Consider the following 18,392-nt stretch of genomic DNA (forward strand, 5'->3'; position numbering starts at 1 on the left):
AATTCTGTAACATCTGTTCTACCTGGTGAGAGATTTTCCCATCTCATATGGTTGCCATAACAACAAAGAAATACTTCCTAGCCAAATAGATCCCCTTTCTAGAGGGTGCCTGACAACTAAGAGGAATTAAGATGGAGATTTTGAAGTGTTTAGAAAGGAGTGCAGAGGAGAACAGAAGAGATTGGAAGGAACTGAATCAAGAAGGAGTAATATGTCACAGAAGAGAATAAAATGCACAGGAAGATAGAGAGACAAAGAAGACAAGGAAATATAATTCATATATTCCCATATTTACCTAATAGAAACATTTGGTGCTAATAGTTAGCTTAGGCTTCTGATGTTCTGTTTTAATGGAATTTAGATTTTGAAGTTGCATAATAAAAAGAACATCGACTATTTTGATCTGTGGTATTTGGAGAAGATTCCAAAAATACCATACATAGCCGAAAAGAATTTTTAAAACTGAATGTTTCTCAACCTCAGCGACTTTAAGATTTGTGGACTTCAACTCACAGAATTTCCCAGCCAGCATGCAAGCAGGAGAATTTTGGGGGTTGATATCTTAAAATATCTGAAATTGAGAAACACTGAAACAGATCATGCAGCAAATCCAACCCATTCCCATTCAAGACACTAATAACCAGAGTCAAATTATCCTATTTTAGATGTCTTCTAAACAACCTTGAGAAGTCTATGATACTGGAGAAACCAGAGAGAAAGAAAAGGAGAGGACAATTTGCATTAAAGTGGATGGACTCAATTACAGTGGCAAGTGTTGCACGATTGGAAGATCTCAAGGACCAAATTAGGGATAGATTATCCTAGAGAAAAACTGTGTAGCTATTAAAAGTCAGTGCGGATATGACAGCATATAATCAATCAAACACTCAGTGAGCAATGCTGGGAAAGACTCTCCAAATTAAATTTTAATAAAATCTGAATTTCAATAACTGGGGAGTTGCCCAGAGTTTGATATAAGATGGGAGGCTATAAAAATGCTTTAAATAAATAGGTTTTTAAAATTCAATTTTTTCTATAATCATTGAACATAAAAGATAGAATAACAAGATTGGAAGGGAACTTGTAGGTTTTCTAATCTAACCACTTCTTGAGCAGAAGACCAATACCATTTCAAGCAAATAGTTGTCCAATCTCTTTTTTAAAACCATGGAAAACCTACAAGTTCTGGAGGCAAGCTGTTTCACTAATTAATTGTTCTTACTGTCAGGAAATTTATCCCTAATTCTAGTCCTTTCTCCTAATTCTAGTCCAAAGCATCTGCCATCAGATGCTTTGGAGAATAGGTCAACTTCCTTTTCTCTGTGACTACCTCTCAAATATTGGAAAACTGCTATCATTTCATTTCTAGTCCTGGTCTTGTTAGACTAGACATACATAGTTCCTGCAAATGTTCATTGTATGGTTTAGTCTTCAAACTCCTTATCATTTTTGTTATTCTTTCCTGTGCTCTTTTTTAGCATCTCAAGATCTTTTTTATATCACAGTGATCAAAACTGGATGCAGTATTCCAATTTTGCAGTGTAGAATAGAATAGAGTAGAGTAGAGTAGAGTAGAGTAGAATAGAATAGAATAGAATAGAATAGAATAGAATAGAATAGAATAGAATAGAATTATTTATTGGCCAAGTGTGATTGGATACACAAGGAATTTGTTTTGGTGCAAATGCTCTCATTATATATAAAGAAAAGATACATTCATCAAGAATCATAAGGTACAACACTTAATGATAGTCATGGTACAATAAACAATTGAATCATACTAGGAAACAACAATAAGTGATCAAATCAAATCAAATTATACTAGTAAACAGTCAATTTTAAAAAATAAGGACACAAGCAACAAAGTTACATTAATGCAGTCATAAGTGGGAGGAGATGGGTGAAAGGAAGTATGAGAAGATGAATAGTAATAGTAATGCAGACATAGTAAATCATTTAACTTTAAGGGGAATATTTGTTTAGCAGAGTGGTGGTGTTTGGGGAAAAACTGTTCTTGTGTCTGGTTGTCCTGGTGTGCAGTGATCTATAACATCGTTTTGAAGGTAGGAGTTGAAACAGTTTGTGTCCAGGATGTGAGGGGTCCATAAATATATTCACAGCCCTCTTTTTGACTCAAGCAGTATACAGGTCCTCGATGGAAAAGAGGTTGGTAGCATTTGTATAAAGCGTTACTATCACTTCACATAATAGATATTATTCCTCTGTTGATGGCCTTTGTGGCAACTGCACCACACTGCTGGCTCTTACTTAAATGTTTGTCCATTAGGACTCCTAGATGTGGTTTGGTTTTTCTATATATGTGGATGGGTTTTTCTTGCCTAAGTATAAGGTCTTATTTTCTCAGCACTGAACTGCATTTGTCTGACAGGGCCAGTGTTTCTCCCAACTTCAAAATTCCAGATCAAAATCTCTTTTTCATCCAAAAAGCATTCCAACTAACCCATGAGCTCCAAAACTACTTTCTTTTACTTGTTATATCAGTAATTGCTGGGAGGAGCAATTGAGTAATGATCAAAAGTACTTCTTGTCTACTTTTCCCATCATCTATCTGTATCAGATGCAAAGCCTAGGGCATGTTATTATTTTTGTTGCTTTTCTCTGTGCTTTTTTAGCAGCATCTTTTTTATATCACGGTGACCAGACCCTGGTGGTTCTGAGGATTATTGCAATATCAGGAAAAGGGATTAATTCACATTCCACAGTACAGTAGCAGTCTTTAAGATGTAGCTCGTTGGATCACTGTTTCTCAACCTTAGCAATCTTAACTTGCTAGCTAAGGAATTCTGGAGTTCAAGTCTACATAACTTCAAATTTCTAAGGTTGAAAAACACTAGGTTAACTTCTCTGGAGTCTGGTTTAAGTCCTGGTATCTTCATGGACATCTCTGTGGGTTTGTTGTTATCAATGCAGAACTAGGTTATTTTTGTTTTGTCTCTGTGGTTCAAGACATTTATGTTCTATTTTCTAAGGTTTTCAATCTATAGTCTCTATCTCTGGGGCTTTCTGGCAATATTCCATACAAAGATTTATGAGGACTGACTGATTTAGCCTTTGAAGACTGCCAAGATAAATGCCACTACTTGTTGCTATTGTTCAGGGTTTTGTGTCCAATTAATGTTTCAGAAATTTGGTAATCATTTTTTTTCATGTTTGTGTTTATATGAGTTTTAATTAATAATTGGGGTTTTTAATCTTTAGTAACATAAATTCTCACTTATAATCTTCCATTATGAAATTCTTAGATAATTGTGAAAATAATCTTTTAATCTCAACTTCGGGAACTAACTTAAATCTGAATGGACAATTTCAAACTAATTGGTCTACAAGTTGACTTGGCCAGAAGCAAGTCCATATTTTTATGCTGTTTTATATGCCTCTGTTATTTTACAATCTTTTGAGACTAAAAAAAAATGGATTAATATACTCATGCAGCTGAAGCAGAGTTTCATTTTCATTATTGCATATTTCCTTTTTTATTATTTTATACATGTGTCTTGCTTGTGTGTAGGAGACAGAATCAAATCTTTCTACAGAGCTGCTAAATCCTTATGCAAAATCCATTTTTATATTACGATAGTCATTTTAAATAATATGGTGTTTAAAAATACACAAATGTGTAACAATTAAGAAAGAAGCAAAGCAATAAAGGTAGCATAATATCTGAAACTTCATTTATTATTCTGTGGACTATACACTAGCAGGATTGCATGTCAGAATACAAGTATTGTACAGAAATTAAAGCCAAAATGATGTTTTAGAATTCAGACAAGAACACCACCATTTGAAAAGAATTTAGTGTATTATGTATTGATAACAATGCCGTGATAGACAAAGGAATGCAATTTAATAATACAGAATTGTGCTCACGAGTTTTCCTTTTTCTTGTTAATTGGTTACTTTAGCTGATATTGTCTGTAACTATAATGGTGCTATTCTTCCTAATAGTTCCATCTCGCCAGATGATGTCTACCAACATGATGTAGTCCATTTTAATTTTTTTTTTCATTTTGCACATATCTTTTAGGATTATACAGCTTCCAAACAGGCTAGCATTATTCTTCATTATCTGTGCTGTATGGCTGTGGTTCTTAAATTAATTAGTTTTCTTTTTTTTCTTCCCTGGAAGTTAAAAGTTTTTTTTCCCCTTTAATTTATCTACCAGGTACGATTATGTTGAAGTGATTGATGGAGACAGTGCAAATGGGCGAGTGTGGGGAAAGTTTTGTGGCAAAATTGCTCCCCCACCTGTGATATCTACAGGACCATACCTGTTAATCAAGTTTGTCTCTGATTATGAAACTCATGGAGCAGGCTTCTCCATTCGCTATGAAATTTTTAAAAGAGGTGAGCAAGCTGCTTAATATTGTCATACTAATTGTTTTTAATATAAAATATTGTCAGTGGGATTGTTCAATTTGAAGGTCACTGTTACTTGGAGAGAGGGGAATTAAAAGAATATCTAATGTCAATTTAGTTTCTAGAACATTGCTTTCATAGGACTGTGGAAGTCAGTGTATCAAGTCACTAACTTTTGGTCTGTTCTGATAGAAATATAATTCTTTTTTTGCATTCTTTTCTCATAACAGTAAATCCTATTACTCTGGAAAGCTACAATTGTGGTGAATATAACCTATTATTTGCTTGTAATTATGTTCACAATTTTTTTTACTAATTTGAGCCTTCATGAGTGAACATCGATTTAACAACTTTTGAATTTTAAATAAATAAATCAACAAATTTGTATTTTATACATCTCTAATTTAAATTAATAAGCTTTTTCATTTAAAATGGTTACTGCATGTCAAAACAATAGTAAAGAAATGCAAACTTCTGAACCTTGTAACATAAAAGAAAGAGAAAGCATTTTCCTAATTTTATTACTGATTTTGCTAATGTGATTTTCTAACTTTTTTCTACGGTTAACTGTTTAATTAAATATTTGTTGAATGGAAAAGGTCAGAATTAAATAATTAGCTTCATTTAAAAGTCCTGCTTAATTGATACATCCTTTTTTTGCCTTTAATATGTTGATTTTGTCTTTTTATAATATTACAAATATTTTCCCAATATGGTAATCTTTGTTAATTCATTGTGTCCATTGTGGATTGAGAATGGATGGTGTGCAGAACATCAGAATATTTTTTAAACATTTGCTGCTAAAAAGTCCTAGAAGGAATGCAGTAATTAACATAGGCCTCAAATGCCACCTGATTTATTTCAGTGAGGACAGATGAATGCAAGCATTCTTGAAAATAAAATGCCACATGAATCGGATGTATGAGGTTTTCTGCTCGGACAAAGACTGGCAAATGACTTCTGTCCCATGGTCAAATTCTTTTTGAAGTAATTTTTTGAGTAAAGATCACAGTCATTGGAATAGTTTTTTGGAATATGAAAAAGTATTTGGCATCCAGGAACATGATCTGAACAGAGCTAGGTGATGAGTAAAATAAAACAACATTCCACCCTATTCCAAGATGTTAATTTTTATAGAAAGATTTTGCTTCCAGGACAAAACATTTAGCTACTGAACAACTTCGGTTATTAGTACCGTGCCAATTAAACAATGTTTTTTTTAAGGCCGTGGTGCATAAAGATCTAGTGAAAGGTCTCCAAAACCAGCAATTTGCAGAAAGTGAGTGTTTCAGTACAGATTTTTTTTTCCTTGATATCTCAGTGACACTCAACAGCTCCCTTTATTGATTTCCTTGTATGATGTCTTAAATCTCCTTCAGAAAGACATTAGGTACATTAAGGCAACATTATAAATGAGAACTTGCACACTCAAAAGTCAGAATATTTAAAATTATTGCCCCCAAAGTAATATTAATTCAAGTTTATGCCATAGTATGTCAAAGTGGAAATGCTATTTCTAGGTTCAAAAATGAAGAAGTTCCCATGCACATGTGTGGTCTGAGAATTACAGTTACTGTAAAGCCATTTTGGTTTAGTGCTTCAGTTTAGCAGAGTAGTTAAGGCACCAGGCTAAATATCAGCAGTTCTAATCCCACTTTAGCTCCAAGCCTAGCTGGGTGACTGCGGGGCAGTCATGCTCTCTCAGCCCAACCAATCTCGCAGTGTTATTTTTGTGAGGGAAATATCAGAAAGAATGAGTATTTAGTATGTTTGCCACCTTGAATTATTTATAAAAATAATATAGATAGTCCTTAGCTTACAAACAGTCACTTAATGACCAAAGTTACAATGGATCCCCAAAAGCCCCATTTGTGCACTTATGACAATTGCATCTACATGTGCATGCACAGACACAAACAAACACAAACACACACATGATTGTAATTTGGGCATTTGGCAACCTTTACACAGCCATTTGTGATACTGTGAACATGTGACTGCAATTTGAGGTGCTTTTTGATAGTTTCTCAAATTTACTTCCAGTTTCCAGCAAAAAATGCTCACTGGGGAAAATTGATTTACTTAATGACCACATATGTCAAAAAATTGGGTGTGATCACATAATGCATCAACTTAAAAGCACAATGACTTAAGATCATAATCCAAGGGTCAGTTATAACTATGAGGACTACTTGTAAAAGTGGAATAAAAAAATATAAAAAATAAATAAATTGAATTCTGTATCTAATATTTTAATAATAATTAAATATTAGATTGTAGTAAAATTTAATATTAGATTCCAATAAAAATGGGTATAGTGTGAACATGCCTCTTTGTCCATTACAGGACAATGAGATAGATCATTGAGTATAGAATATTATCTTATACAATTTGAGTGGCAAAGCTACAAAATCCTATCATTACCTTCTTTCACCTCTACCTCATTTGCCTGATCATTTTGCCTATGAGTTAGGACATTATAGCACAAATTAGGCTATAGGATGTCATATGGTTTTAACAGTTTGTTAGAATTCATAGCTGTTTTTAAAAATATTATCTTTAATTTATAGTGCTTTTGTAGTTCTAAATGTCTCTCCATCTAAAAATTTTCTATTAAAATTATTTGCTAATTCTCAACTGCAGCAGAAATTTTACGTTACACAGATAAAGTAGTTGAGTAGAAGTTAGGCTAGATAAGAGATGAATCTCTGAATCTCCATACCTATCTATCTCTAACCTGATCCTTCAGCTGATTGTCCAATAGTGTATTTATTGCCACTGTAACCAAGTCCATCCAGCTTGCTGCTGGTTGTCCTTTCTCTTTCATCTTTCCCATCATTAGATCCTTCTCCAGAAAGCTAAATCTTCACATAATGTGCCCAGAATAGGATAGTTTGACCTTAATAAAGGAGAATATTTGCAGCTCAGGATTGACATGAGGGGTCTTTGGTGCTCTCTGAGCTTGCTTATTTTCTTGTTTTCTTTATTTAATTTCATTATACAAGGTGCAATGACAATAAATTAAACTCAACTAGTTAGCATCATCAGGACTAACATTGATGATGTTTAGGTAATGAAACATCTGTAAAAAAACAAGCAAGCTCAGAGAGCACCAAAGACCCCTCATCCTATTTAGTACGATACATCTGTGCTGAAGCTCTAGGCCTTAATATCTCTTGTCATAGGGGAAAATTCTCTACCTCAAAATGTAGAAGGATTGGGGACATTTTTAACTATAAAACAGTATTTCCAAACTTGGTGGAGTCCAGATATATTAGGCTGCAATATCCAACATCCTAGTCTGTATTGTTATAGGACAATAGATTTATCTTATTTTGAAACTACTTTGGTATATGAATGGAAATCAGATAACAAAGAGATTTTCTGAAGGCTGTAGCTGAGAAAGAAAAGATTAATATATTAATCTATATATTTGTGGAATTCAGTGTGATCCTACATTTGGAACAATCTGTTCCAAATATATAGTTGATCCCAGGTTTGCAAACCTTTAGAAAGGTGGTCAAGATCTGTCTTTTCTCCTATTCATTTGAGTTAGGTTGAGTTGAGTCCCAATTGAATGAGTTGCAATATACTGTATTTTTGTCCAGTTGCCATTTTATGTTTTAGTTGACTTTAATGTATTATAGTTTTTGGTCTTATTTTGTGCTTGTTGTGGAAAGTTTTTTCCCCCTCCTCTTGTATGCTGCAGGGTCGTGTTAGTGAGAGTTAGTGAGTGAATGAGTGAGGTGGGTGATTGAGTGAGTGAATGAATGAAGGAAGGAAGGAAGGAAGGAAGGAAGGAAGGAAGGAAGGAAGGAAGGAAGGAAGGAAGGAAGGAAATTTGCAACACAGCAGGGAGTAATCCTGATAGCAATGAAATTTGAAAATAGACTTTCATACATTCCTATATGGGAAAGTGTTGTTTTTTTCAAATATCCTTGCTGCCTCTTATAGGAATGGCATTTTCCTGTATATATGTCTGCACCAATGCTGCAGTGTGTGAATCAGTGCTTAGGACAGTTATTTTCCTCATCTGTTGTGATTACATTAGAAAAAGTTACTTCTGCAAAGAAATTAGAAGTCACAGGGGCAGTGGACATTGCCCATCCACATGGGCAGCTTGTAGCACTACAATAGAATTGCTTTGCACAATTACTGAAGTTAGTTAGAATTGATCAATATTGCTAGTAATCAAACAATTTATCATACCTTCACTAACAGCATCACTTCACTGGTGCACCTATGTCAACACTGCTCAGAATGAGTCAGTCACCCTTGATACAAGTAAGAATTACCTTTCACATCTAGTTTGTCAAGAAGGCATAGGTCACATCTGGAAGACTTAGTGAGCCACTACTCTAGGAATATGAAACCATTGTTCCATCGACCAAACACCACCCTCCCTCTTTTTGCAAAACATTCTGTTTTACCAATAAAGGGCTGTCAACCTGGAGATTTAAAGATTTAACCTTAAAGGGACTATAATTATTTCCCTTGGGCTGGCAATATTTCTGCAGTTTACTCTTTCATTGTTCCCATATGACATTGTCATAATTTTTTTCTCTATTTCAGAACTGGCCCAAGTTTACTTTTTCAGCTGGGTCTGGTAGAAAAATGGGCTAAATGGGAATTGCATTTTAGTAACAATTATCAGTATTAGGAACAAGTTAGCTGTGTGACCAATATGGAGATTAACATGGGGCAACAAGCCATGCTGCATTTTTGAAAAGAGAAGTGGCGTAATTTATTTTCTTGCTAACTGTAATACTCTTAAAAATGGGATATATGTTGTTGTATCTTTTGTGGTGCAGGACCAGAATGTTCCAGAAACTTCACATCTATGACTGGAATGATCAAATCACCAGGATTCCCTGAAAAATATCCCAACAGCCTTGAATGTACTTACATTATCTTTGCACCAAAGATGTCAGAGATTATCCTGGAATTTGAAAGCTTTGAATTGGAACCGGATACAAACCCTCCAGGAGGCGCATTCTGCCGCTATGATCGCTTGGAAATCTGGGAGGGTTTCCCGGAAGGTAAGACTCCCACCCCCCTGATAGCTGTCATGATGTTGCTGATGCCATGGTTAACAAGGGCTGGTTTAATCATCATCATAAAAATAAAATTAGAAGATAAATAATATTTTAATATTAACCTTGAAATGTGTCCAGATTTCAAGGCATTAGGCTTTATCAGGGACAAAGAAGTCAGGCAGAAATGTATTGAGTTTGCTATTCTGTCCATCAAATGAAATGCAATTCTGCTTGTATTTTAATGTAGTTAAGCTGATGATAAAAGTATTAAAATGTTCACAAAATAATGGTATAAAGATACAAGGTTAATTCAATTATATATTATAGAGTGGTACAGAATTTGATCCTGCTAACATTGAGTTCTGCTGTAACAGTGATCTTACATCAAATTCTTGCTGATGTGGGCTAAAGAGATAAATTTTACATGTTGTTAGCATAATGGAGAGATGATATATTGTATTATTCTACTGCTGCTGGTTAAGTTTAGACAACTGTGAAGTGTTCTATAGGGAGTTAGTTTTACTCTCAGAAACTGAAATTGTTGCAAATTGTGGCAGATATTAGTCTTTTGAAGCAATCATTAGCTGCCAATTGGCTGATGAGTCAAGATCGGGATTTTGTTTTTGGCATAAAAGGGCTCTAGGAATTTGGGACCGGCTTTGCAGGCCCAGTCCATCCCTGAAACTGATGTCGAGATTTTTTTCCATGTGCCAGAAACCATCTAGTGCCAATGTGGGTGTGGTTGGTCCTGTAGTATCTCTGAACTTTCTGAAGTAGCTTTTCTTGAAGCTTGTGAGGCACTTAATATTTTAAATTTCTTTAGTATTTCTTGTATGAAGCCTGGATAAATAGTTTTATTTCTGTTTTTGTTTACCTATTCCTCCCTACTGTTTTGTTGTATGATTTTCATATTATTTCTGTTATAGCTTCTATATTTGTAAGCTATATAGAGATGTTTTTATATAGGAACCAGTATAAAATATATTCAATAATAATTTATACAATTATTATAATCATAATGTCACAGTGGCTCAAGGCCACTGCATAAATCCTTGGAGGGGTTATACACTCTTGGTCATTCAAGTACACACATAGACACACACACATAATGAAAAATCCATTGCTCCTGCTCTCCCTGGCATGGGTTTCCAGAATATTCTATATGATTCCAGGTGCTTTATTTTCACTTTCCTTGTTCCCCCTCATACTTGCCACATCACAAATTATTAATTGCTACTTGTGGCTAACACGCTGTTCACACAATCCATTGTTCTTTCTCATTTTCCTTACCACTGTGGATTGGGATTATTTGTTGGCTGTTACCACTAGTTGAATGAGTGTGAAATATGATTTAGAATGTAAGAGGTATGGATCCACTTTCCATCTAATGAGGCAAATGTGGGGACAATTGGGTCCTTGGCCATCATCTATTAAAAACAAGTGAGCGGAGAATGCAACTAAAATCCATGAAACATTATTAAATTCAGAAATGGATTAAGAAATGCTTTCCTCATAGCTGTCTTAGAGGGATTTAAAAGAACTGGAGAAATTCAAGGAAGATCAGTAGATTGATGGCTACAAATTTGGTTATCTCCTGAATCATAGGTAACAACATACTCTAAGCAGTCGTTCCAGGGAAATAAGACAAAAAGAGCTATCATCTCCTGATCAATGCTTCTGGGGTACTTGAATACATCAGACTGACAACCGTCTGGACAGTTCGAAAGATGGATTAGATGGGTTTTTGGCAGGACTTCTACATAAAAGAAAATGCTTACCCAGAATAGTCTCATTGAGATATAGAATTTGTTTGCACACATACTAAGCGGATTAAAAGCAATAACCCTTCTAAATATTCTTCGTACGGTTTCTAGAATAATTAATGCCTTAGGATTTCTTCCAAAGATCAAAATATCTTTTTCCATCCAAATTTAGCTCAGATTAAGAGGCTAGTCTTTTTCTATTGCTCTATGGGGAAAAAAGTGGATAATTTTCACCTATTGCAAGAAGTATTCTATAAACAAATAATTATAAGTAAGCATAAATGGTTAGTATTGTGATAAACTAGGATTTTTTTCAAAGGGAATATAAGATCAAACCAAATTAAGATCTGATAAAAGGATATACTTGTGAATGGTTTGCTTATGCACAATTATCAGAAAAATTTAAAGTAGATAAAATACTTTAAAGTTTTGAACTATCTAATGCCAAACTTGAAACAGCATTACATACAAATCATGGATATGCATTGCTAAAATGTACAACATTTTGTTGAAATTTGAGACAGAAGAAAATGAAATGAAATTATGTATGACAAAATGGGCTAAAAATTTGATTACAGTACATGAATAATGGGAAAATATGTGATTGAAAGGGTTAAAATTTACATTAAGCTCTAATCTTAAATAGAATTTGTTGTGGAGCAGCAGAGATATGAGACAGACTCAGAGCGAACAGTTAAAAGGCTTTATTCAGGGAATAAAGGGTTGCTGCCGCTGCCGAGGCTAACAGGCAGATCAGCTGGCGGCAACAGCTGATGCCGTTTGACAGCTCCTTTTATAGCCGGCTATCAAACGGCATCAGCCAATGGGAGCGATCGGCGCTCCCGCCAGAACGGCGGACCAGAGTGGGGATTTCTGTCAGTTCTGTGAACACCACAGAATTTTTATAACTTTTTATAAATAATATAGTGTTGATATTTGGCACCAGAGAAATTACCTGGAATGTATGAAGGTACTTCAAATTTGTGTGGAATATGAATAATAGGAAGAGACATTTTATAATATTTGATGAACATTAATAAAGCCAAACATTTTTTGTTACAAATACACTCACTAATTCAAAACATTTTAAAGTGAAATGAAAGGCTTTTCTTTTGGAAATAATGAACAGAAAGAACAAAAAATCATGGAACTTTGTTTTTATTCTATGACAACTGCAGAAAGATTATTATATGCTCAAAAGTGGGAAAATTTAGCATTATCCAAAATGCAGGAATAGTAGGTAATAATGGTGGGTACCTCACTTACAGACATGACTAAACTTCACTGATTACTGAAAAGATATTTACATTTATTACCAAAAGAAAAATCTACACTTTTTTCATGAAATAGAAAAAAAAAATGAACTGATGAGTTCTGATTTTGATGATTAAGAAAAAAAAATAGATAATAGAAATAAGAAAACGTTTTTGTAACTATAGAGTAAGTTATAATTTTATAATCATTTGTATTTGCTGCTAAGAAAATAGGAAATTACATTTTATATGTCTTTTCATCTTCCATTGCATCTTTTTCTTTTGTCATTTTCTTTTTCTTCTTTTCCTTTGTTGGTTTTTTGTTAATTGTTATCTTTTTTTTAATAAAACATTTATGTAGTGTTTAACTTGTCCATTGCAACAGCTTTATAACATAGTGTAACTATGCCTTAAATATAATAATTAGCTTTTCTCTGTTGTAGAAAGGTTTATGGTATGAATACCTGCAGTAATCTTTACTGCAATTGATGTGTGGGGAAAAAAGACTAGTTGAAAAAATTATTTGAAATATTTCCAAGTGATTAGTGTCAAGGTTATTTCCCGTAAGGTAGCAATTTTCCAGTTCAAGAGAATGATAGAGCTAAAACTATTATGCTCAAGTATTATAGTTTTTCTAATATATCTTAGAATTTTAAAAAATGTCCTTTATTTAAGCTGTAAACATTTTAAATATATATTTCTGTAACTACTTATCCATTATATCTTTTCTAGGATGACAATAGTTTTGAAATGTGCATTATTTAGCATATATAAACATATAAATATTATCTTTTAATATGAACCATTATTTAATATTCCATATTAACTTTTTCCATTAACTGATGACAATAAATCTACTGGACATAAGTAGTATATTAACAACCAGATTGTGCCTAGTTCAGAAATAATTTGAAGGAAGTGCTTCAGACTTTTCACAAGCTTGAGTACAATACCAGTTTGGCTATTCATTAAATCAGTCTATTATTTTTCAGCTGTCTATGTGACAATTAAAATGGTGCTATTGCTTTAAGAGTTACATTAACTTTAACTAGCTGTATCTTTTTTTTTTTTTAGATAGAGCTACTTTAATGATTAATAGAGAGAACTCTGGTCAAGTTCCAAAGCAATTCTTTTGATATATTTTTTTTGTAGCATTCACAGCCCTATTAACAATAAATATAACATTGGACAATATTTTGCTATCAAAGATTTTAGTCTCATTGCCAAAGTATTTTATCAAAGAGACTGTATTCTCTTTTATGGCTGTAGAAGATTAATGTTGAACTTCAGAATGTTCAAAGAAAAGCTCAGGAGAAGCCCTTCCTGGAAAATCGAACATTTATAAGTTTTTCTAGTTTTTTTGGTGTGAGTTTTTATAAGATAGGCTTCCATTAGTTAAGGGTAGGCTTTGCTATTTCATAACAGATTCCCTTGCTTTCGTAACTGAACAGCATGCCTAAATCAATTCATTAAGAACATTTCTTGCAAAGAGCTCAAGTCAATGCCACAAAGTGATACGTAACCTCGAAAATGACATTTTTGAGGTCAACATCCATCTACATCTTCTTTGTTAGTGTACAATATGCTTTTAACATGCCATTGCCAATAACTTCATTTTATAAAACATTTTCTGGATATTGGCCATCCTACTATTAAATCAGAAATCATAAGAAATACAAGTTCAATAGGCGTAAGGACAGAAGGGTAGTACTCCATAAAAGTGATTTTGTTTTTTGTTCTTTTTGTTCCAGAGAAGCAGCATAATGGATGAGGGAGAGATGATTTGAACAACTTATGTCTATTAGATTTGTCACATTTCCATTTATGTTAATAAGAAACATAACAGTGGATTTATCCTATTCCAGCAATTGGATTATGCCTGCGTGAAATCTCCAAAGTGTCATTCAATTGCTTAGCTTTTAGAACACCAGGCATGTGATTTATAGGTTTGTGCAACATTTTAGAGTCTGTCTCCAAAAAGAACTTTGGAGCTCACAGGTATGCAGATATATAGGTATTCCTCGATTTACAATGGGTCACTTGAAGTTATGACCAGCCTCCCCTGGTAATAACTTACAACCCGGAAACTTACAACCTGGATTCAAAATTCTGATGCTCAGGCCACCTCTGTGGATCAAACTTTGAATGCTCAACAACTTGCTCACATTTACTGCCATTTGCAGCATTTTTTATTTTATGGCGGTTTTACCATCAGAACTTCTTTCTTGGCAAAACCATGCCATAACGAACCATTGGTTGGCATAATGACCATGGCATTTGCTTAACAACTGCCTTGCTTGCTTATGGCTTCCACAACATAGGTTGAAAAATCAAGTCAGTCATGCGACTGACCAGTTTTATGATTGTTATGACATACCACAACAATGAGCAATCTCCTCTTTTATTTATTTCCTATTCCTTAATGACAGATACCTGGTATTTAAAGCTGACTATTTTCCTGCAGTGAAATTCATTTTTCCTGTGGTTTTAATTTCTTATATCAACATACAAAGTAATGCAGAAAAGGTAGTTTTCACTTTCCTACTCCCTAAAGTAAGGTGTAATATTTCCCAATTACACAACTCCAGCTCTAAAATTGATGCTTTAAAAATGAGAGTGAGTATTGTGTGTCTTAAAATGTAGTAATTTTTAGCAGTATCTTAAATGGGTCCCAGCTAATCTATAATTTCAGTTTAAACAGTTAAGAGAAAATGTGCTCTGCTGAAATCTATTTGACCTTTGGCTCACAAATTACAAGGCAAAGAAGGATTAATAGCAGCTTTCAGAAAAGACTGACATATACTAGCTAAGCAAGTAGTGATATAATCTCATAAATTATTGGTCAAGACATTTTCCCTGCAGTGAATCATCTGACTATGGTCACCTTTTACATTACATTAAGTAATTTATTGTCACTTGCAAGGGTTTGGAGCTTGAAATTGAAAATAAAAAGAGAGAATTTTTCAAGTATGCTCTGTAGGATGATTTTTAAAAACCTGTTTTCATCCTGCTCAAGTCAAATCAATATTGCATTATCTCAGTACGATAGTCTTTCATGTTGCATAATAAAATCTCTTACCTCTTAATATGATATTCTACAAGATTTTTATCTGCTGAATGTACATAGTTATACAAGAGACAAACTAAACTCTGAAAATTAACAACATATTAAAATTCAACTTGCCTAGTATGTATGTATTAAATTATAAAGAAATTGTTTACATGGATCTTTGAATTAGCTTCAAATAAGTTTGGTTTTACTACTTAAAAAACTTCTTGCAGGAGATATCAGATCTATAGCCTATAGATCTATAAAACTATAAAAGAAGGCAGTGGCAAATCACTCATACTGCCAATAAAACATGGATGTGCCCCACAAGTAATCAGAATAAGTACTGCAGCACAATTTAATAGGACTCCATTTTTCCCCCTAATTAAACTCGGTGGCTATAGCGATCAAAAGATTTAGTGAAAAAGAGATAAACACAGATGTTTCTTCACTGAACAGAAGGCAGAAATACAATGAGAGCAGAAGGACGGATACTGAACTAGTCCTATGTAAGTTAAAGCACAAAAATTCCTATATGTTCTTTGTATGCACATAGATCCATATGAATGACTCACACATAGAAGAGAAAAATAAACCACAAATGGAAAAACAAAATTCTTCTGTCAAAATATTGCCAATATCCAAAGTCCAGGGTTAGCAAGTTATTCAGAGCTGTAGTGGCACAGTGGTAGAATGCAGTGTTGCAGGCTAACTCAACTCACTGCTAGGTGTTAATTCTGATCAACTCAAGTCTTACTTACATCCATCTGAGTCTAATAAAATGAGGACTCAGATTTGCAGGGGTGGGGGTGGGGGAGGGGTATGCTAAATCACTTAGACAGGCTGTAAAGCACTAAGAAATGGCATGCAAGTCCGAAGTGCAGAATGTTATTCAGCTGACAAAAATAAAACAAGTGCCACATATTGACCAAAAATTTTCTCTTTGACCAAATCTTTCTCTGATTTCTCTTCAGATTGTATAATATGTGGCCTTTTTTGCCATTTTTTTAATTCATAGCTATCACATAGCAGCCCTGTTTTGTGTAGTGATTAAAGGCTCCAGGTTAGAAACCAGGACATTGTGAGATTTATTTATTTATTTATTTTTGTCAATTGCTTACAAGATAATAGGTATAAGTAAAAACATAGTTATGAATACATGGATACATATAAGAAAAATAAAAAAATAAAAGATACAATAGGACAGGGACAGTAGGCACATTGGTACGCTTATGCACGCCCCCTACAGACCTCTTAGGAAAGGGGTGAGGTCAATAGTAGACAGTTAAAGTTTTTGGGGTTTGGGGAAGAAACCACAGAGTCAGGTAGAGCATTCCAGACATTGACCACTCTGTTGTTGAAGTCGTATTTTCTGCAATCAAGTTTGGTGCGAATAACCTTGAGTTTCTATCTGTTGTTTGCTCTTGTGTTGTTATGGTTGAAGCTGAAGTATTCATTGACAGGTAGGACATTGCAATGTCTGATTTTATATACCATACTTAGATCGGACCAAAGGTGGTGTAGTTCTAGGTTTTCTAGGTCTAGAATTTTGAGTCTGGTGGCATAAGGTATTCTGAAACGAGTAGAGGAGTAAAGTCCTGGTTCTTCCTTACACACAAAGCCAGCTGGTTTACTTTAGACCAGTAATTCCCACTTTGCCATAGGAAAAAGACAATGGCAAATCATTTTCAAAACTGTTGAATTGCAGAGATTTTTCAGGAGTCAAAGGCATAAACTGCCATCCCAGATCCCTGTTTAATAATAAATAGTCAGTATTGCATTCGCTCACTGCAAGTAGCACGCTGGCTGTGGTTTGCAATTGCCATTTTGAATTGAATAAATATATTTGAAAACAGTTTAAAAAAAAAAGTAGCTTATACTTCAGGACAGTGTCAGCATTCCAGCAACCCTCCATTCCAATCAACAACTCCGAGACAGACATCTCTCAACGGTTTATTTAGATAGTAACTGGATAGTAACTGGCCCATCTGTGGAATCCCGAATCTGAAAGTTTCGGGCTTCCTTGCAAAAGTTAAAATAGGTCAAAATAGATAACTGTAAAACATTAAAAACTCATGAATTAGTATTGGAGTAAAAATAACCAACCCAGACATTTTTCATATTGAAAAGGTATATAAGCTTTTTAGCATAATCATTGGGTTTATTCATGGTAGGTGAATTGTTACAAATAAAACAATGTTGTATAAAAATAGGCATTGTTAATAGAGGCATTTTTTGTTAGCTTACTTACTACGCAGAGAACAAACCCATTGTTACTTTCCTACATCATGGCCAAAAGCATTGCTATTAAAATAGAAAGCAGTAGAAGGTTTGCATTTGGTGAAATTTGTGAAGATTTGTAAGGGTTCCAAGGAGACCTGAGGAGGGAAAAAAAAGAAAGCAGATAGTGAATCGCAAAGAGGAAACATAAAGAGTTATTTTGGAAAGGTTACTGGAGACTTTGAAGGGAAGTTGTGAAGGGAAATTAAGGTTTTATGGGTAAAGCTGTTGAGAGAGAAGGAAGGGACAAGTATATTGATTTAATTCTTGAGAGTGGAGAAATGATGATGGGGAAGGAACAGAATCTGTGTAGTGTTTGGCTCCCAGCCATATGGAAATTGTGGTAAGAGGCTCTTAGGCTTAGGAGCTTTAGCCAATCCTGTTATAGGTTTTAACTAGCAAAAGATTTGTTGTTTTTAGCTTCCAGAGGCTAGTTCACTGGCATATATCTTCAGTGAATACCTCTAAGACTATTATCGTAATGGAAAGGAAATATTTCATATTGAATGTGAATTATTTCTTTGGTGGCACATAATATGAGCAAATGGGAAAAGCTTGAAGCTACAAAGCATGGACCGGGATAGAGCAGTGTTTCTCAACTTGACAAGTTTAACATGTGTGGGTTTCAATGCCC

The 18,392-nt window shown here is 34.1% G+C and overlaps 1 protein-coding gene across 5 annotated transcripts in view; it reads left to right on the top strand.

Annotated features, from left to right (window-relative positions):
* Positions 1–18,392, top strand: part of NRP1 (neuropilin 1) — a 151,433-nt gene that overhangs the window by 53,940 nt on the left and 79,101 nt on the right. For all 5 annotated transcript variants that reach the window (XM_087917507.1, XM_087917508.1, XM_087917509.1 and 2 more), the window contains 2 exons: positions 4,184–4,365; positions 9,189–9,416. In XM_087917507.1, coding sequence (XP_087773633.1) covers positions 4,184–4,365; positions 9,189–9,416 — 410 coding nt within the window. The remainder of the gene's footprint in view (positions 1–4,183; positions 4,366–9,188; positions 9,417–18,392) is intronic.

The sequence above is a fragment of the Pseudonaja textilis genome, chromosome Z (genome assembly GCF_049901715.1).
Source record: "Pseudonaja textilis isolate UNSWEBS1 chromosome Z, rPseTex1.2, whole genome shotgun sequence".
NCBI lineage: Eukaryota > Metazoa > Chordata > Lepidosauria > Squamata > Elapidae > Pseudonaja > Pseudonaja textilis.